This window comes from Aplysia californica, unplaced genomic scaffold, assembly GCF_000002075.1.
Source record: "Aplysia californica isolate F4 #8 unplaced genomic scaffold, AplCal3.0 scaffold00316, whole genome shotgun sequence".
Taxonomy (NCBI): domain Eukaryota; kingdom Metazoa; phylum Mollusca; class Gastropoda; order Aplysiida; family Aplysiidae; genus Aplysia; species Aplysia californica.
The window spans coordinates 453,412-475,462 of record NW_004797586.1 but is presented as its reverse complement, the minus strand read 5'-3'; the positions used below and the strand labels follow the sequence as shown (position 1 = coordinate 475,462).

The 22,051-nt window shown below is 39.7% G+C and overlaps 1 protein-coding gene across 3 annotated transcripts; it reads left to right on the top strand.

The window, feature by feature from the left end:
• The first annotated feature begins 1,102 nt into the window (after positions 1-1,102).
• On the top strand, positions 1,103-21,808 carry LOC101861297 (sorbitol dehydrogenase). Of its 3 annotated transcripts, none has more exons than XM_035970752.1 (9): positions 1,103-1,138; positions 8,710-8,743; positions 9,599-9,763; positions 11,135-11,294; positions 12,114-12,232; positions 14,772-14,837; positions 16,075-16,250; positions 18,124-18,245; positions 20,710-21,808. In XM_035970752.1, exons 1-9 carry the CDS (start codon positions 1,118-1,120, stop codon positions 20,861-20,863), a joined length of 1,017 nt encoding a protein of 338 aa, XP_035826645.1. In that variant the 5' UTR covers positions 1,103-1,117; the 3' UTR covers positions 20,864-21,808. The 3 variants fall into 3 exon arrangements, with proteins under 3 accessions (XP_035826645.1, XP_005102246.1, XP_035826646.1); XM_005102189.3 differs by lacking the exon at positions 1,103-1,138 and adding an exon at positions 1,800-2,303; XM_035970753.1 differs by lacking the exon at positions 1,103-1,138 and adding an exon at positions 3,718-4,620.
• Positions 21,809-22,051: the final 243 nt, after the last annotated feature.

Below are 22,051 nucleotides of genomic sequence, written 5' to 3'. Positions count from 1 at the left end.
TGACGACTAATGTACTTGCATATTATTGTTTGGAGCAGATAAATCAAGTTTGTGTTTATGTCAAACTGCTTGATTGTAGAAAAAGTAGAGTTGGATTGGAGAGTTAATTGGAAAATTTCAGTCAGTCTTATTTAGATATATTAAGAACCACGGCCATAAAGCGCCAGTTCTGGGGTAGACATAATTAAGCGACTATACATGTACGTTACGGCCTTTCATTCACTCATTTGCTTGGACGCTTTTTAAAAAAAAGTTACAATATTGTCCTGATCTTTCACCATTACCCGCTGTTTAGGCTCTCCGAGTAAGTTGCTCATCTCCCTGCCTCGTTTGCTTTCAATTTTGCCAGTGAGAGCTATAGATAATAATGATATTCAATACAAATTCAAAACACAACTGGTTTGACGTATTGCCTTAAAGTCTTTTTCAAGATCCAGCGACGGAGAAAGGAAACTTAGAGACTGCTGTAACATACACTTGGAGAAGGGACTCACAAAGAGGTTTTCCTTGTGTGTGAGAGTTAACAGGCCCTACGGTACCTGAATGATTATACACTTATGAGTTCTTTAGATTGTTTGAAATTATTGTAGGTAAATTTGTTGGTCAACGTTAATCAATGCTGTGAAGTTTTATGTAATTCCATTCTGTTTAAGTGATCGCTTACATTTGAATAGCTTATATATTATTCTGTTTTCTAAAAAAAAAAAAGTAGATTAGATCAAGCGTCCAATCGTTCATAGGCTACAACCCTCGATTGTTTCCTTAACCAGATATGAACCATTTCAGGAACACAGATCTATAGTCTATAGAATATATTATGCACTACGTTTTGTTCTCTTGTGCGAAAGGCGCATTCCTCCGCAAACTGTAGACATAACCTTAACCTTTGACACAAAACAAGATTTGACCTCAAGGACTAATAAGGTACAACTGTAACCTGAATCTCAACGCCAACACGACCACGGCCCACAAGCGGAGCGAGCTTTTATCTTGATAAGGGTTCTTGACTCTTAGCAGAGCCTGATATGTCAGGGGCGCTTCGTCAAGACCAGCGGGATCTATAGTCAGTCGGATCACTTTCGGCTGGATAGAGGGCTATTATATTGATTGCTGACTGATGATTCTTATTCAGTTTCAAGTAAATTCAAATTAATATTAGTCAACATTAAAAACGCACTTTGTTTTTTGTTTAAATACGTTCAAAGAGACAATATAAGTGTTCAACAATGTGTTGTCGCACTACAGAAAGTGTGGCGGCTTCGTATTGTGCGCTCAGTGGTGACGTCACCCAGGTCGGCGAACTGATTGCCCAAGAGAGAGTGCTAATTTAAGCTCTTCTGTTGCTTACATAAGGGGCACGACTCAATACATCTTAAATTATAATTTCATCAATAATATTTATCATTGAACCTACTCACTATCAGCTATCATCATGAATATATATATACAAAAACCCAGACCGACGATTGCTAGATTTGCCCAGTCGGTGTATAAGTATAGGCTAGGAGGCCTATATTATAACAGGAATTTAACAGAGGTGAGGGTCGACAGTCGACAGTGCTGGGCCTAGGCCTGTTTTTTCTATCTCTGAGACCTAGGCCTAGCCTAGCGAACGACACTTCTAAGGCTAGGCCAAGCTGACACAGTTTAGGCCCCACCCTCCCCAAGCCACCTCCGCCTTTTTTCCCTTTTCCGTTCCCACCCCAGCCAGCTGGCAGACTCATTGTGGCTGTTGGCCGCGGTCGTGTTGTGGGTCAAACACAGAATTCTACACTTAGTGTATAATTCTGTGGGGTCAAACTTGTTTTGAGTCAAAGGTTAAGGTTCAGCCCGCAGCCTGCCTGCAGTTCTGAAACTAGATAGACTTGCATTTTGACACAGTCCCCGTTTACGAGATTTAGAGAACACAGGGTGGTCTGATAAGTGCGTTGAAGACGCGTGTGCATTGAAGGCCTGTTGTTTCGGATTCTATCAATTAATTAAATACTTGATTTGCTTGGGACGGTGTCACCGATTAATACTGGTGCGATTTCAATTTTGTTGTTTCTATTAACCCGTTAGATATGACTGATTTATGTGCATAGAAAGAAAGTCGGTCAGTGCTAGGCTACAGCTACGACTACGAACCAGGGTCCGCCCCTGCCTGTAGTTGTAGGTTATACATTTCACTTTGCTGAAACTGGACCCTTTTGCAAGCTGAATTTTCATTATCTTCTGGTGAACAAACCATCAAAGAAGCTGCAACGAAAATGGCTGACATCAATTTGACTGCAATGCTCTACAAGACTGATGACTTACGCATGGTATGATGGAGTGAGATTTACCTGTTTACAACTAAAAGACTAGATTCTAGAGCTAGATTCTATATAGATCTAATTTAGATCTGATCTGTTATAGGCCTAGATCTAGATCTAGATCTAGACTAGAATCTATTTTCTATATATATAGATAGATCTAGATCTAGATTCTATATAGATTATCTAGATCTAGATCTAGATCTAGACTAGATCTATGTCTAATTATTATAAAATATCTTTGCACTTTTCCGTCAGATTAGGTATGGTCCTCCCCTTCTCAAGACTCAAGGCATAGGGCCCGCAGTAGTGGGTGTTTCAAGTGTTTGCTTTCTTATCTTGACCTAGGCTAGAAGCTGATCTCGATCTGTTCCTGGGTTTGTCTGTCACTGTACAGGCCTAGATTCTAGCTATTCTTCAAGACTCTCTCAACTCGAAATTAAAAAAAATAAACAAACAACAATCTCTAGATCTATATAAAAAAAACCTTTTGTGTATTGTTAATCCATTCCCTACTATTATAGGCCCAACACAGATAGTACATGTACAATAGATTAATGTAGATTCTAGGGTAGGTTGGGGTAACTTCGACCGATTTTTACAATCGGCGAATTATAAGTAGTCGACTTCACTCGGCTCCTCTCGGTGCTCAGGAATACCCAAGATGCACTAGTGGGAATTAAATTATAATTAAAAATGGTGTTTCTCGATCCTTCGTCAGGTTCTGTTTTAATACAGGGGTCCCTAATATTTGATACTTGACCTTTTTTTGTGATTATACCTCACTTGTTTCAACTTCGACCGGGGTAGGTTCAAATTCGACTGGCAGTTGGGCCAACTTCGACCACCTTGGTGCAACTTCGACCGAGAGTCTTGGAGTCCATCTAGGCCAGCCTACACTGTTTTGTAGCCTAGGCTATGGGTGGTACCCTTGTGTTTTGGTCGCAGTTTGCCACTCACATGCAAGGACATCACCCAGACTAAACGTGACGTGCAAATGAACCCAAAGCCAAGCCTAATGTGTGACACACGCTGGCACAGATAATCTCCCAGAAAGGCCACACTCATTGACCGTGCACAGGAAAATGCTTAGCCTAGCCTACAGGGAAGCAGCTTATATTATAAAGGCTCAACACACTGAAGATATTTAATATATATTAACCCTTCCAGCCCGAGCCATTTTTGTGCACTCCCTAACCCCAGTCCCAGCCAATACAGAGCAGTATTTCAGAAAAAGAGGCATGCATTCTAAAAAGTAATGTAGTAACTTTTTGTAATGAGGTTTAGATAATAACGTGCAACAGTGTTTAAAGGTAAATGAACAAATATAAAATGAAAACTATTAAAGTTTAATTAGGTTCGCTTATTTATAGAAAAAAATTTGGTACCAAATGAAACTGAGAATATACGCTCTTGGGACAGTGGGAGGTACAAGCGCTGCTGAAAATATACGCGCAAGGGGCTGGAAGGGTTAACAGGCTACACTTAATATCAAAAGCATACACTTTGCAAAACACTATCATGTACATTTCCTCGAACTTGTGGCTGGTGACAGCTCTGCTCGAAGGTTTCTTCGGCGTTGCCACTTGGGAGGGAGGGGAGGGGGGAGTAAACAGCTTCCCCAAACCCGGGTCAACAGCAACCCCATCATCAGACTCGGAAATGCCTACCTCGAGCATTGCTTGAAAATTTAACATTAAAAACATTCTGAACTTTGCATCCCACGTGTTTCCCTAGCTGTAAAATGAATGCACTGTCTTACTGAAATGTTCCGACAGATTCATTAAGTATTAATCAAGATATTGCCTTTAATATGAGGTGTGAAGTTAAAAAATGATGTCTCATGGGGGCGAGTCGTCAAATGTATGCGGCCCCATGGGGATGACAGTCTTCTGGAGAAACAACATATGTCAGAGGTGGTGTCTCCAAAACCTGGCGGTAGCTCGATCGTAACGGCATCCTCACCGACGGGAATCGCTCCATCAAAGGCCCTCTCGCACTCATCGCGAGACATTGTTGATGAGGCTCTGTGATGATCTGGGTGTTGAGTCATTACTGTTGCTGCCCAAATCAGCGTCTCCTTCAGTGGCATCCACAAACCGCTCAAAGTCGGAGTCTGGAACAAAAGGGACTTCCATGACTTGATCCTCGTTGACGATCTCATCTTGAGTTTCAACTTCCCCACCAGCCTTCATGCCTTCACAAGGAACATCCTCTTTGTGAACGTAAAAATTTTCGAACTTGCATATAAAATTTTCTTAACCATCTTTTCCTCAATCTCCCTCGGGATACTCAGGGCGTGCCCAGGTGGTCTTTGACTGACCAGGTACGTGGTCGATCAATGTAGCCTTCAGGACTTAAAACTCCTTGGAGGCTTTCCATATTTGATGGCTTTGACAGCTTTCGTCAGGTGTTCCTGTGTGTACTTCCTGTATGCCGTTCTAGAATCAGACAAGGACCTGTTCAGTTTGATTTATTACCGTTGCCATTTATTACGAGTAAAGAAGACAAAAAAAGATCAAGGTTTTTTTGTCCAGTCACTGGTACTTTCTATGGTGTTAATATATTATGTAGGCCTACCGTCTAATTCAACCCTCGTTTCTAACAACACACACACACACGCGCGAACACACACATGCACACACACATATACACACATAAGCACATACACTCATATATACACACGCACGCACGCCCGCAGAGAGACAGAAAGGGAGAGAGCGAGGGAGAGAGAGAGACAGAGAGAGAGCGCGCGAGAGAGAGAGACAGAGAGACACACATATATACACACATAAACATTACACTCTCTAGAACGTCGGTCGAAGTTGCCCCAACCCGGTCAAAGTTGTGCCAACCCCCGGTCGAAGTTGCTCCAACCCCCGGTCGAAATAAAAAAACCAGGGTGCCGAAGAAAAAAACCCTTTCACTCAATAAATAATGCATAAAATAAGCCAAATGGTGTTTAAAAATTAATAAGTAATGTATAAACTCTTCAATAGTTCCTGTTTTGGTCTTCTTGTGTTGTCAGCAAAGACAAAAACTGAAAGTATTGATGAAGGCAAAAGGCGTCAAACTGTTCTTTCGAACAAGAAACTTTCGCGGTGGGAACGGAGCCAGTTGAGGAATCGCGGTTCTTGACAAAAATAGTCACTTCAGATAACGAATGCGGTTAAAATAGCTTCTGAATGAAATCAACTCGACAAATCATTTCATACTACACGGTGTACGGCGAATGAAGTCGAATAATCGGTTAACAAAGAAGGCGAGTTGAGTGATCTGTCGAATTTGGCCCGAGGTCGAAGTTGCCCCAACCCACCCTATATAAAAAGTCAGTGGCATTGGGGGCTTTCATGGCCTAGAGATTAAGGCGTTGGCCTCTCATTCAAAGGTCTGGGGTTCGAATTCGGGTAGCGACCGAAAAAATATTCTTCTCTGAAATTGTCTCCTTTCACCTCACCTCCTTTTCCGCTATCTAGTAATGTTCTGTCGTCTTCTTTCGTCTCCAGTTTTTGCCACCTCCCCATCATCTCCTTTGCTCCGTCCTCTGGGCTCTGACTCTTTCTACTGCCTTTTCTACTGCTTCTCCTTGGCTCCTTCTTATTGCTGTCTTTCAGCCACACCCCTGATCTTCTGGTAGGAAAGATCTACACCTAGCTTTCTCGGACAAGGGTGAAAAATCTCGGAGGTCACGTGTGCAAGTTGCGCACGTTAAAGATCCCGGTCAAACTTCAAAATTTCCTACCCACTGAAAAATTTAGTTTGTCCAGCGCTCTCTGGTTATCCTTAAGAAGTTGCGAGCGTCGTAAAACTCTTACCAAAAAACAGTGGCATTAAATTAAGATCGGCTCTATTTCTCAGAACGCTCGGGAAAATAAACTTGAACTCTATTTCTCAGAACGGTTTCCGTTCTGGAGATTTTTTGGTTATTTGCGAATGGAGTGGCCCGTGTGTGTGTGTGTGTATGTGTGTGTGTATGTGTGTGTGTGTGAGTAAGTGTGCGTGTGTGAGTGAGTGTGCATGTGTGTGTGTGTGTGTGTATGTTTGTGTGTGTGTATATAGGTGCCTAAGGTGTTAATGAGGTGGAGGGATTTTGTTGTTGTTGAAGTTTTTGCTTTAGGGGGTGACTAAATGCAAAATAGGTTACTGCCAAAGTCGAGCAGTCTTGTTTTATGACAGAACCTTTTGATGGCATTTTCAAATGAAGTAAGTCCGGTAACGTAGGCCCGACCACCATTGAAGTATCTGAATAATCAGACATTAAAAAATCTCTAGATCTAGACATTGAATTCGATGAAGAAAACTGCTTGTTCCCACAGTCCTCACAGAGTGGCAGAATGAAAAATGATGCTGAACTCTCGCAAAAAATAACAAAAAATCTCGAGAACGGAAACCGTTCAGAGAAATAGATGTCTAGCTAATTCTCCAGAGCGTTCAGAGAAATAGTCACTTCATTAAATTAATAAAAGATAAATGAATGCATGCACTCTCGCCAATGCAGTACATCGAGAAGTTTCTCTCAGGTCACTTTGAAATTTCGTTCCAATTTTTAAGCGAAAGACGAAAAATGATTATAGAATTTCAATAAATAACGCTTCAAAATTAGTCAGATTCAGGCGGACAGGTGTATGATATATTATTAAGTTTGACTGTAACTATTAAACCGGCTTCAAAATGTGAGCGTGTACGCAAGACCATTATCTTTGTCATCTCTGAGGGAACAATTAACGCAAATATGAGATACCTTTTATGAAATCAAGCTTTTCAAAAATCTAATATATGTTACATGCTGTTTTTATAGGAAACTTAGAAAAGTTTACAGATTTATTACTGTCAATAATTTTAGATGATCATGCTTTGTTTTGTTGTGTTATTTTTTGTTGCATGATCCTAAAGAGGGTGTCTTTTACAAGCCTATTCACAGAAGTAATTATTTAAATAGGGCCTACCAAATAAATTAGTACCTGATATGCTGCTGGAAGTAAATGATAATTATGGGTTCTTGTAGCTCCTACATTTCTGGGTTAAATAATTTTGCATTGCGCCACAACCAGTTGAATTTCCACATACAGTAGTCTCCGCCTAAGATCCCACCACTGACGATCCTGGTTCGCTAAAGATCCGGTTGTTTTAAGAAAATACAATTTTTACTAGACGAAAGTTACCCCCAGCTCTGATTCACGTTGAAGGTCTAAACCGGATCGACCAAGAGTGAAAAGTTGAGATAAATGAACTGCCTGTCACGTTAAAGATCAGCCACTCTCGTGAATGTGATCACATATATATAAGCGTTGTAAAACTTGATGAAATAGTACAATGTTTGACCCAGACGGGATCACACCGAGGTGTGAACTGACCGACACGTTTGTTTTCCCCAAACATCGCACTCGCATCTGAGCTCTCCACCTAAATTTACATCAATCGCTGGGTAGGTAGTGCCTACAAGTTCAAGAGAACTGTGAACTCTTCCCAGACCATTGGAATTGGAGCAGTTTTCTCCATTCCATAATTTAGGAGACAGACTGAATTGTAATTGGTGTGGTCACAATGTAATGGTGCATTATGACAAAGGTGGGAGAACTCGGTCAGAGATAGAAAGCTATAAATTTTGGACAGGTAAATGGGAGGGGCAACTGGATAAGCATAGATCTTGAGACTCACGCTAGGATAATAAGTGTAAATGGTATGCTTCCTTATGCCTCTGTGATTGGTCATCAAGGTTGACCACTCTTTGTTTGCCATATGTCATAAACCCACCCAAGGGTCTCGTCAGTTCATTTTAGAGTGGAGGGAGACCATTTTACCGGTTTATATGAGCCATAACATGGGTCACCGTCGATACTTCCCTCAGTTCGTCGGCCAAGATCCTGTTCGCTTCAAGATCCCTCATTTTCCTTGCTCTTAAACACTGAGATCTTAGGCGGAAACTACTGTATGTATACTCTACTTTGATCTTGTCATATATTACACCCTTACAGAGAAGCTGATCCGATGTCAGAGCTGCATTAACATAAACTATGAGAAGAGGTTTGGCCAGCCTCCATGTTTCTCCAGGCCAGTGAACATGCTACAGAAGGCCACCAAATTTGTAGTGAGAGCTGGCCTCCCAAGTGTAAAGGCATACAGAAAGTTGAAAAGATGAGGCATACAGCTTACCTATGTTTGAAGTGCACAGGAGAGCTCCTGATTGAAAATATCCTTTTTCAGCATCCAGCAACCTCCAGTTTTGTTTTCTGTCAAAATAGCTGTTTCTGAACTCTGTTGTAGACTGTTCAATGGGTTTTGGTGAGGGATTTTGATTTTATGAACAAGAAAACTTGGGAGGAAAACTTGAGCGTCTGTTTTTACCTTCAGCAATGTCTTGATAGCTTATTCAGGGATGAGGTGGAATAATGTCAGTTAAAACTGTGTTTTGCAGGAGGATCTCCCTGTGCCTAAACCTGGACCTGGACGTAAGTACCTGTGTAATAAACCACATTTGTTGTATCTCTTTACGTTGGGATCAGTATCTTTTCAACATATTTAGTTTTTGTGTTCCTTTTCACACTGTAAATATAGTCGAACCAACCATGACAGCAATCTGTATAATACCTGTACAAATGGCCACTTTCCATTTCCCTTGCAATTTTTTCTGTTGTTTAATTTTACTGTGTAAAGCGGTCACCTGTTCAATGCGGTCACAACCACTATATTTTATCTTTTTTTTGGTTTTTGTCCTGTGTCCTTATTTTGGTGCTCATATGTTGGTTATGGTATTGACATGGTGCAAATTGTTATGTTTTCTAGAAAAACGAAACAAGAAAAAGGGGAATTGTTAAGTCGGTGATGATGATGATGATGGTGATGATGGTGACGGTGACGGTAATGGTAAGTGTGATGGTGATCATGATAATGATTATTTATGGTGGCGATGATGATGTTCTGATGTTCTGTTGTTTAATTTTACTGTGTAAAGCGGTCACCTGTTCAATGTGGCCATGGCCACTATATTTCATCTTTTAATTCGGCGTCATATTTGTCGTAGTAATGTTGATGCTTTAAAAGAATGAAACCGCAGACTCTTTGTTGGGGAAGTTATTCCTAGTTGGGAAAGAGATTAAATGTGAAATTATGAAAAGTGATCTCTAGATGCTCTAAACTCTCTGGATTTACTGAAAACTTGAATTTCATACCAAGTATATATGTCTCTTTTAGTTGGCACAAAGTGCAAATGGTTATGCATTGTTAACCTTATTAATATATATATATGACAAATCTTTAGCGATGTCTGTTTGATTCCATTGTTCACATAAGTGTTTTTTGTTCAGAGGTGCAGCTATCCATGCAGGAGGTTGGAATTTGTGGATCAGATGTTCACTACTGGACCCATGGAAGGATCGGAGACTTCATTGTAAAAGCACCCATGGTTTTGGGTCATGAAGCTAGCGGAATAGTCAGTGAACTTGGTCAGGGTGTCACATCCTTGAAAGTAGGTAAGTGGATTGTAAACAAATTGTGAGCAGGTATGACAAATAAGCTGGTATTCTCAAGACAACATTGATTTGAATATAGGCATTTATGCTGGCTCACAGGTTAACAAAAATGTAATCTTGTGATATAATTGTTTGCAAGTGCTCTTGGCAGAATGTATTTGATACACTTGAAGATCGAGACATACATTATACTCTCTTTGAGTATATATGTAGTTTATGGAAGAACAGAGCCGGACTGAAATCTTAACAAATTATTTTTCTCTGCTCATGTCTTGTAAGTCAATTGACAAAATATCATGTCCCAACAACAAAACAAAGCCATGTCTAAAGCAGTCCAATTCAGTTTCACTGATAATTCCATAAATGAGCTGCTCCCAAAAGATGGGTCATGGAGGCCATGAAATAATGTTGATTAATTTACATGAACCTTCGTCCATGCATGCACAACTATTCTGTGGATATGGTTTTCAAATGCCAGAGAAAGTAGCCAAATGATTTCTGAGATATCCTGGTGTCTGTTGTTGAAATGTTGATTACTCATACATAACAGTGATGACAAACATTTGTGAAAAAGATAGAATACCATGATAACATTTCAGTTATTTGCTAGAACGAACTGCATTCATTATCAATAAACACTCAAAAGTAGAATAAGTGGATAAAATGGTATTTTGTGTGTTACAAAGGTTGATGTTGTGTTGTGATAGTTTGATGTAGAACTTATCTTAATTGTCTCTAAGGGACGGTGTAATGGAGAAATTGAATTTATATGAATCAGTTTCGGTATACATTGAATGACCCTCAATTAAAAACATAAAAAACCCACTGATATTTTGGACAATACGGCTCATATGCAAGATAAAGTCTCTACTAAATCCTATTTTATAGCTCATGGTCATTTATTCCACTCTTTTCCAAACACATGCGAACAAGAATCCTAAACTGTCATTTTGCCACTGGTTTTATTTTGTTTGTAAGATTTTTTCCCTGGTTTTTGGAAAATGCTCAAGTACATGCATGGGGTTGTCAGTGAATTTGAGCTGAATTGCTTTAAGCATGCTTTGTTTTGTTACAAAGACCTATTTCATTGTCTTTTGTCATACAATCCTTATTTATAGTGATCAATATAGAAATATTGCTTTTCATTAAATTGTGGTCGGTTTAGAAAATGATGATTTGAGAGGTACTAGTAATTAGTGGAAAGGGTCCATTACAATAGTCGAGAAGGGAAAATAATGTTGTTAATTAATTAATCTTCTTTTGGGAATACCTGAACTTGCTCACTGTTTCTGTTGTATTATTATTTGTATTAGTAACAGCATGTACAAATTCATCAATGATGCTTTTTTACTTTTCTATTTCTTCCTTTAGGAGACAGAGTAGCAATAGAACCAGGTGTCCCCTGCCGTATGTGCAACTATTGCAAAACTGGTCGCTACAACTTGTGTCTAGATATGAAATTTTGTGCAACTCCTCCTTATCATGGCAACTTGGCACGCTACTATGTCCATGATGCAGATTTTTGCTTTAAGTAAGCGTATATATATATGAGATTATAACAATAATATAGAGATTATCATACGTTTTTGCAGTTGTTGATATTGTTTTCTGTGGTAATTGTTTCTGTTAACAATGAGTGAGATTTTGCTTGATTATCTCATCAGTCATGTGTGTCCAAATGTTTCATATTGATTTTTACATTTGTTAGCATAAGCGTCAACAAGGAAATGCTTGTACTCTCAAAATTCTTTTGAAAAGCTGCCTATTCTTGTTTTGCAATGGGTTATAAAATGCTTATATTTGAATCTTGCATCTTTGTTCATCTGTTGATACTGTGTCTTACTACATTCTTTTCTATCTCTGTGGTTTCTGTTTGTTTGTTTTTTCAAGATTGTTATAGAATGTATTTCTCTGTAATAACTCTGGGTAGGCTCAAACTACTGCATCGTTACTTTACCTTTATTTCCAACTGCCATCCTTAGACTAGTTTGCCAGTCAGCATTTTTATAGTTACTAATGGCTGAAAAAGCATCACTAAGATTGAAATTGTTTTTACTTCTTCTAAACATTTGCCTTGTAAAAGAGCAAAAATTGTTTTTACTTCTGTGTAGAAGATGTGTGGAAAATATTTAGAGTAACGGCATGCTTAAACACAAGGGTTCTCATCTGTGGTTCTCTATGGGATGTTGTTGGGAGATGAGTATAGTTACTGATGGTTACATAGACCGTAACCCTTTCACTGCCAGGATTACTATGTTGTCAGACAAAGTAGCCCGAAGTGGTTTTGGGCAATGAGAAAACTTGACTTGTACAGTGTGAGAGATTTTAACTGACATCTTGATTTACACAGGCTGCCGGACCATGTTTCTTTGGAAGAGGGTGCTCTGCTGGAACCTTTGTCTGTTGGTGTTCACGCGACAAACAGGGCCGGTGTTGGACTGGGCAGCACAGTACTGATCTGTGGAGCTGGTAGGTACAGGATTGCATGGTCTAAACCTTGTGACTTCTCAACCTTTGTGTACAGTAATGTCACAGAGTTCAGTTTAATTACTTTAGTAGTGAGTTTGGTAGAGAGGCATTGTCTCAGATCTTCTGGGACCGTGCTAGGCAGTGTTGTGTGCTATCCTAATTCATAGGCCAATTGAAACTTGGAAGGGGGGCTCCGGTAATAGTGGCTGCGACAATGGATTGAGGGGGTTGGGATTTTTTATAGTCTTAAAATCATTTTTTAAAATTACTTTTATTGGTTCAACATTTTTAATGTTTTCAATATTTTATTGCATTTTAGAATTCAATGATTGATTTTGTTCAGGGGTCTGAGGGCTGCAAGAGTTGTTCGCTATTTGTTGTGGTTTTGTTTTTATACAAATAACTTAAATAGGTTGTTTTGGACTGTGCTTTGAAATGCTCAGTAAACTTATCTACCGTAAGTTAAAAAGAATTTGTGGATGTCTCAGTAAATTTGGCCTGCCTCTTAATCATCAAGTTGCTCTCTCACACTGCAGTGAGCAGCGCAAAGCAGCATGAAACTATATGACAGAAAGCTTTCTGCAAGTTCAGATCTTCTCTACTGGCTTGATCAACAAGCTAGTCTATCAGCTGAAATGTAATGTATCCAGGCCTGTAGACACATTCTTCAATGTTCCAGAAAGGACTGAAACAAAATAAATCATTCAAGACTTACACCTTGCCTCAGGACTTAAATGAATACCTTTCTGTGACAGTGATAACTGTAATACCACAGCTTTTGATGTGACAGAGAAGAATGTGTTGTTTCTTCTTCTTTTCGATAGCATCACACTTGTAGTATGGTATCTGTCATATACTGGCTGTCCTGCTCAGTAGATCTGTTGGCCTGTACAGCTTCTCTTGTAGTGGCTGTGGTTTTGGCCACATTTCCTGTCTCAAAGCCCTGTGTGTCTTGCAGTGCTGAAGGATGTACTCCACAATTTGGTCTGCCTCTCCACACTGGTATTTTGGTGATTGTGAAAGTTTAAAACACCTGTACATGATGTGTATCTCAGTCTTATGTGTTGTGTTCTTCGTCTGAAGATAATCACTTGGTATTGGCGGGACAGCTCATGGAAGCTGTGTGGTGTCTGTGGTGCTTTAAATAGTGTATTTATAAGAGGGTTTTTTTCAGTGTAGTTGATACTGTTGTCTGGTTGCTCTTTCTGTGTGCCTAGTTTGGCCATCCTGAATGTGTTGTTTGATTCTAAGCAAAGAATATATCAATATAATTCTGGTTCAATTTTTACTTTTTTTCTGGGTTATATTTTTAATATAATACACCCTTTCTTATGTACAGTGGAACCTGCCCACATGGCCACCAGTAGAAGACAACCACCTGTTCAAACAGCCACTTTCCACTTCTCCTTGCACTTTTTCTATATAATGGCATTCCCAAAAGACGATAACTGTCCAACGTGGTGGCGGCCACTATATTTTACCAACCAAAAGGCAAAAAAATCTTGTCCAATCTCTCATTGCCCGACCTGTTGCCTTAAATTATTTATCAGTCCCTGATGCTGTGGGCACTAGGAAACGTTGAATCCTTCTGCAATCTTGGGAGTATAATTGACAAAGAGGGAGGAACAGGTGCTGAAATAAAGTCCCGCATTGGAAAAGCACAGGCTGCTTTCATATCTTTGGATAGGATTTGGAAGACCAGAGATATCTCACTTCGAACAAAGCTGAGGATTTTCAATTCAAATGTGAAGTCGGTCCTGTTGTATGGATGTGAGACATGGATCGCATCACAGACTTGCATAAAGAGGATCCAGGTTTTCTTGAACAGGTGTCTAAGAAAGTTACAGAGGGTCAGATGGACAGACAGGGTCACCAATGTGGAAGTTTTAAGGAAAACAAGACACATCCCAGTCAGAGAGGAGGTAGGAAGAAGGCGGTGGCGATGGATTGGACATACTCTCAGGAAGTCAGGCAACTGCATAACAAAGAAAGTTTTGGATTGGGACCCACAGGGTAAGAGATCAAGGGGAAGACCGCGTAGAACCTGGAGAAGAATCACAGAAATTGATGTACAGAAAAGTGGGAATACATGGAACAACATCAAGAGGCTAGCCCAGGATAGAGAAAGGTGGAAGGTGTTTGTCCGTGGCCTATACCCTGGTGCAGGGTGAGAAAGGCAATGATGATGATGATGATGACGCTGTGGACGAGTTGTTATAATATCTTTGCCTGTTGTTATTGTTTGCCTCTCCTGTGAATGAAGCAATTGCTGTTGGGAAAGAGAGGTTTTCAGTCCCCCCCCCCCCCAGTGTTTACCAAAGTGGATGAGTTGGTAACAATTTAATTTGCCTTTTCGACGGTTCTGTACTTTAGAAATCAGGCATCGACATGATATTTGTTTAGTTTGTGGAAATTTTTACCCAAATCATTAGATATCGGTTGCCCACTGGTTATAGTATTGTCATCTACTTCAAAAGAGTCTCAACAGAGTCATTCCATGCTTTCCAACTGAATACGAACACTCTTTTGCACATTGCAGGTCCAATTGGTCTTGTAAACATTCTAACTGCAAAGGCCAAAGGAGCCTCTGTAGTGTGTGTTACAGGTAGGTCATGCATGTCTGGTTCATCATAACTGATTTTGGATTCTCCCATGGGATAAATTTTGCCCTCTTTTTTAAATCTTCTCTTGTCTTACGTGGTGGGAAGCTGTGCATAATTTTCTCAGTGAGTATCAAATTTTTAAAAAATGTCTGCCTACATTTAAGCGATTCACATATAGCAGCAATGAATCAGAATTGATAATGTTTATTTTTACCTGAAGTGCCAATAGTAGCTTAATTTCATCATATCAGCAATTAACTAACCCATGTACCCACTAGTTTTGTCACAGTCATGATTGTGGGTGGTGTGCGAGTGCTCTGGTGTGGTTTGCTCCTTTTTTCCTATCAAACATCTATCGTCCTGATCTCTCCTTTTTCTGTGCTTGTTACACGTTTGTAACACCTCTAATCTTCGGCATTTTTATGACCTTATTGTCTTGCTAGTGCTATAAAACTCTTACTAAAACTAAACAGTCATGATTAATTGTGTGTCGAAGCTTTTCAAATTCTCACTTTGCCTTTAAAATCCATTTTCTCAAAAGCATGGAATTTGGGCATAAGTCAGGTCTAGCTCTCAGCTGATGGTATGTACATCTGGCTGTGCCAATGGCTTTCTTGAGCCAAATGTTAGCTTCTCAGTATATTGCCCATTTGTGAGCAAGTTTCTAGTGGATATACTTGGTGCAGTACCTTTTCTGAGGCAAAATGAGGCTACACATTAGAGGAGTTCCAAAATTTTAATTGTAGCTGGGAATCGAAAAGTAACAAAAAGCTGTAAGTCACGAGTTTAGAAAAGATTTATCTCTTTCCTTAGAAATATAGTTTCATTTAGTTAAATTATGCATGGCGAGAAGTTGTGTCTTTTAGTTTTCTCTTTTCACAAAAATGTCATTTAAACTGAGTAGTTGTCTACTCCATATTAAGAACACTTGATAGCTTCAAAAGACATCTTAAGCATTTTCTGTTCTTACGGGCCTATCCTTCATAAGCTATTAGTGTTATTTTTATTACAGTCGTTCTGTGCGTACGTCTGAATGAAAGTAGTCTGTGTGTGTGTATGTGTGTGTGTGTATGTGTGTGTGTGTGTATAAATATATATTGCAGGAGAAGAAAGGAAGTAGTAAGAAAGGTTTTGAAAATGGGTATTCCAATGTAAAGTGCATTGAGCTACTTTTTTTGGAAATGCGCTATATGAATGTTATATATTGAAATTATTATTGTTCTTTCTTGTCTTGACTAGACATTGATGAATCAAGACTGCAGAAAGCCAAAGAACTTGGAGCTGACTACACAGTCAAGGTGACCAGTCGTGATGCGCAGCAGACAGCACAGCTGGTAGAAGAAGCAATGGGAGAGAAGCCAGATATTACTATTGAGTGTAGCGGGGCTCCTTCAAGCCTCCAAACAGCTATTTATGTAAGTTTCTGTTGTAAATTGTATCTTTGGCAATTAAAAAAACGACAGAGCATCCAAACAGGGAAAAGTAATATCAAGATTCAAAAGTAGACACGTACAAGTAATCAAAGGCATACCGATACAATACACATATAAAAATATGTACATAGAGGAACACACATGTGTGTGTGGATGTTTGTGTGTGTGTGTGTGTGTGCATGTGTGTGTGCATGCGTGTGTGTGTGTGCGTGCATGCGTGAGTGCATGGTATACGCAAGTCTATGTATGTACATAATACATTTGTTAAAGTTTTTCACTTTCACTGGTGTTATTGTTTGCTGAGCTAACGCTTTCACTGGTGTGTGCCTAATTTTGCTATTGCTTTGGTTTAATTAGAGAAAAGGTCTCTTGTTTGGATGTCCCATAGTAGATTTGATAAGATGTCCTATGCAAGTTTGAAGATACCATCCATTCTGGTCAGGAGGAAATGATTGCTTTGATTCTTGTATCATGTATAGTATATTTAGAAGGGGATAAAAGCTTCTACACAAGTGTGGTTTGCAGCTCTGCTCGTAATTTCTGTGTGGGCTGGTTGGAGGGCACCACCCAAATTATTGTCTTTAGTTTAGGGCTTCTTGTCAACCTCTGCTAAAATTTGACGTTTGCTTTGTATTGTCAGACAATAAGATTTTCTCTTCTCTACCATAATGAAAATGAAGTACTCTGTATTGATAAAAGGATTGAAGGGTGGATAGTGTATGCATCTTATTCAGTGTCAAAGTAGGACAAAGGAAGAGAGTGATTTTAACTAGCCATATGACTACCCGGTAAAAAATTGCTCTTACGTCAGATCTCGATAAGCTTGTATTGTAACCAACATTGGTCAGAGCAGGCAACTCACCACTCTTGTGTAATCACTTCTCAACATATACCTTCAATGTCAAACGAACATGCACATAATTCGTACACCATACAGCCAAGTGTGTGCCACTCTCTGTCTTTGATCACACCCCACCACCCTGGACCCACCCTCATGTGACTAGATTCAAGGAAATTCTAGTGCCTTTTGTACACTACAGATTATGTTTGATAATGTGTCTTAACACTATGTCCCCACAGGACGCCGATTGGTGCCGGTGTGATATAGCGGGTCCCGCACCTTGGTCCGTGGGGGATAAGTGTTTAGTGCGCTTCGCGCGCTGTGTGGGTGGAAAGGGTTAATGCCAGCAGTGTATGAATCACAGTGTGGGAGAGAGCCTGGTGGGCTCATGTAACCTGATACTCTTGATGTGGCTGTGTTTGTTACCCATAGTGCATGCACCGTGGTTTGAATTCAAGACAATTGTGGACAAAAAATTGATACTGCTTTTAGAGATGAGCTTTTTGACACATCCATACGGGTGACTGAGAATTCTGTGCTGCCGATACAAGAAAATATATAGTGGTTCAGTTAGAGAATGACCTATTGTTTGAGTTATCCATGAATTGTGTAAAGTTATCTTTGTTTGACCGTATTATAATTTGTTCCTGGTTAGATGCAGCCGCTGTTGCCCTTACTCACCATTTCACTTTGATTCAGCTATTCAATATTAATGGTGACATGTGAATTTTTGATCAAAGTGTCACAATTTGTCAAATTCACACACACACCTCAAGCTTCAAGTTGTAGGATGTGCTCACAATGCAGCATCAAAGATGAAATTCTCAACCTATGGTTCACATTTTTCAGCAATAAAACCACAGCTGAAAAAAACTTTTGTTCTCAATTGACCTAATCTTTGCCTAAATGATACAGTATTTAAAATTCCAATTACCATTGGTTGTGCTGGGAGCCCTATGTGAGTAGATTATTTCTGAAAATATTTCACCTAACACTTTTTGTGTGTTTTGGCAGGCCACCAAGTCTGGGGGAGTTGTGGTACTGGTTGGTCTCGGGCAAGAGCATGTTGAGATGCCCGTGGTCAATGCCGGAGTTAGAGAAGTGGACATTAGGGGCATTTTCAGATATGTCAACTGGTAAGTTTTTTAATGCTTTTTAAAAAAAAATGTCTGTCACTCTTCTTCACAGAATAAGGATTACTCTACTGGATCTGTTCAGGACTGGCTTGAAAAAACTTAAGGAATGAATTGAAACTTAAAAGTTCTTATTGTTGGTCAAAGTCATAACCAGTTGAACCACAACTGCTATCTTCAGCATGCCATTGTCATGCTCCGTGTGTTTCTGCTGTTGCCAGGACATTCAACGTCAACAGAAAAACAGAGGTTAACACATTACACCCTAAGGGCCTGGACGGGAAGTCCATTGTTAGATCCTAAGCAAGGGGAAAGAACCCACCTCCGGTGAATACAAGCGTTTAAAAAACACATTTTAAAAATACTAAACAAATTCCAAAAATCCTGAAAAAGTAAAAGTTTAAAAGAAAACTGAATGTAGTTTCAGAAAAATATAACTTTATGTATGCGCAAATTGTTGGAAATGTTCTAACTTTAGTTCATTCGGGGTGTCCGACCCGTCACTTTCACTCTCAGCCTCGCGGTCGGGCCCTCGATCTAAATTCTAGATTTTCTACGTCTGATCAATCTGAATCGCCCCAAACTCTTGCTACAACGTTTTCATCAAAATCTGAGCCATCTGATTTGTCACATGCTTGATTTTGCTCAAATCCATCGTTATTTCCGTTTTCGAACTCAATTGTGTCGCTTTTCAACAAGTCGAGACACTTTCGAAGTGTCGGTAACGCGATCGCACTTCGATCAGCTCTAATACTAAAACTACTGGCCCGAAAAATTTCGTTTCGGTATCAAACGAAAGAAGAAACATTTTGCTTTGACTATGCAAATCAAAATCTCGGTCCCAGAGTCTCGTCAAGGCGAGACTTCGTTTCTAAAGACGCTGGGTCGGCGTGGGCGGTTCCGGGTGAGTCAGTGTGGAGCGCGTAAGGGAATTCCTGGGCAATCCCGGGCGAGTTAGGGTGTAATGTGTTAAATGAACTGCAACAGCAAAAACGTGTGGAGTATGCCGACGGATCAACTTTCTGATGTTGTGTTAAACTTACTACAGTAGTCTTCGCCTAAATGCACGGTGCTCGGGAGGGCTCTTCAGCGTGTGTTTATACGGAGCGTGCGTTTGCATGAACCTGTGCAAAGGGGGGAAGTGACGCAGTCATCTCAATTCTTTATTATTCTAATGACCTCCCTTGGAGGGTGGGGGGTTATTTTGGCCGATAATGCGACGACACGTGACTGTTTTGTGAAGGATTCCGTGACTGCGGTAAAGAATACAAAGGGGTTGAATGGGGGGGGGGGGGGGCAGAAAGACAGACTCAATGTAATGATATGCACCATAAAATGTCGGGAACAGGATAGCCTAAGAGGAAACTGATGGTGATAGTCATCGAGACGACGGCCCAGCCATGTGGCTTTCCAAGCGACCACCCCCGACCGTAAATTCATGAACTACATCAAAATCATAGATCTCTACATTCAGAGAACTCTTATGATTTGTTGAACAAGTACGTTATAAGCTCTTTGAAGGCAGCTGATTAGGCTTACTTGACTAATCTTTAATCCTGTAGAGAGGCCTATCTAGTGTTTTACAGCATTCACGCATGTTGCGCATCATAGGCCTAGGTCTAACTTAACATTAGATGCACTCACCCAAACACCAGTCAGAAACCTTATCTCAAAGATTCATTTCCAGTTACCTATCAAAAAACATTTCCGTCCCCCCCCCAACAGTTCACTAATCAGTCCTAGACCATTGTACTGTCTGGGGAAAGTTGAGTGTGAAAAAGCTGTCCATCACTCTCTTTGTTCGGGGTGAGGGGCAGTCTCACCAAATGTCCGTTTTCTAAGCTTGTCTAATGCAAGCTGTGCAGGTTGTAGTGAAAATTTCCCTTTGTCAAGCTTTCCCTGTCACCGTGTTTTGTGGATCGGAGGATGTGTTTAAAGGGAGTGACCGTGTGTTTGCACATCTAAATTATATAGTAAAAAACCCGTCATATGACGAAAGTGTGCGTTTGAGCGGAGCGTGCTTTTGCATGGCGTGCGTTTAGGCGGAGACTACTGTATCTTTCTAGGGTGACAATGATCAAATGTTATTGCAGCTTTTGATAGACACACTTCAGACCTAAACTTCTTAAAAAGAACAAAGAACAGAGAAAGTCCACCATGTGGTCAGGAGAAAATGCCAATTTTTTATTTGCTGAATTTGAATACGTATTGAGGCACCAAAATCTTAATTTTATAACATGACCTAATTTTTAGAGTACTTTGTAGTACTTTCATGAAGAGAAGAGTGTAAAGACTAAAAAAATGTTGTTTTTATATATGCAACCAAAAAGTGGTACTTTTTTTATCGCCAGTACAGTAGGCCTACATGTGTCATTCTCTGGGCTACAAACCATCAACAGAAAATGATTACTTTTGTGAGTGTTGCAGGGGATTTTAAGCTTGTGTTTTTTGCTCATCTTGTTCACAGTTATCCCACAGCCTTGGCCATGGTGGCTTCAGGAAAAGTGAATGTGAAGCCACTTATTACACACAAGTTCAAACTGGAAGAGTCCATCAAGGCTTTTGAGGCTGCAAAGAGAGGAGAAGGCATTAAAATAATGATCACTTGTACTCGAAATTGATTTGCAGTGATTTGGCCAAGAAAATTGGTAAAGATGCATTACCATTATCCATTGCCACCACATTTACATGAAAATCCTACTTGTATGCTTCCCTAGATCCGGAAAGTAGTGAAAAAGCTCAGGGGATCCTTTTAAGTTTTAAGTGCAGAGTGAATTTTCCACAGCCTCATTAAAAATATGTCTGGATAACAAAACTTTAGTTTTTCAGTATTACTTTTGAACTCTTTGTATATTTTATACGCAGTTAATTTGATTGAATTGGTCGTTTCACATCTTATTGATGGTCCACAGAGGCATCAGAATTTCTGATTTATCTTAAGATGTACATGTAGTTTGCTGACTATTTGACTTTTTTGTAGAGTCGTGTAGAATAGTCTGAAGCAGGCACTGGAGATGGTTTAGAGAAATATACAACAGAAAGAAGGATTAGAATTTATAGAACATTATTTCATTTCAGTGTATGTTTAGTAAACATCAGTCTACGGAAGTCCTGAAAACCTTGTGCATTAATGTCTATGTTTAGAAAATATGTTTGAATAAAGCCTAAAATGTTGATGTTAGTTCAAATTATTGATATTGTAACTGTGCCATTGGCCACTGGGTTTGAATTTAAGAATTCACATAACTAGTTATTGTCCCAACTCTGACTTCACAACTTTTTTCTAAGAACAAATGTTTAATGTATTTGTTAATTGTTGGGCCACAGTTAGTTCAAGTTTGTTACAAAGATTGTTGACTCCCTATCTTCTATATGTGCTGTTGCGGGATGTGATGCAGCATATTGTTGTACATTTTTTGTCCGACACCTGTAGATGTCTGGGACATTGCTATTGTGTACCTTCAACTTTTGTAATCAGTGCTCATGTTATTCAGAACTTACTTAATACTATACTGTATTGTTTGCTCAATCATTCTGTGAATCGAGACTGTAACGATGATTTCACATGGAAAAAAATCTTTAACTTCGTCGGTTTGAAATGCTCGAGTTCCTTATTGTCAGCTTACACAGCCGATTCTACTTGTGTTAAACTCGCTTGAGTTGATCTTTGGATTAGTTTATCTTTTTGTCGGGTCCCAACCTTTCTTACTTTTTACATTTATTGGAGTCTAATTGCTATGTTGAGTTCAGCACTACCATCAAAACGCTTGAGTTGAAGTGCTTTTTTACCCCCAGCAGCAAGTATGCAA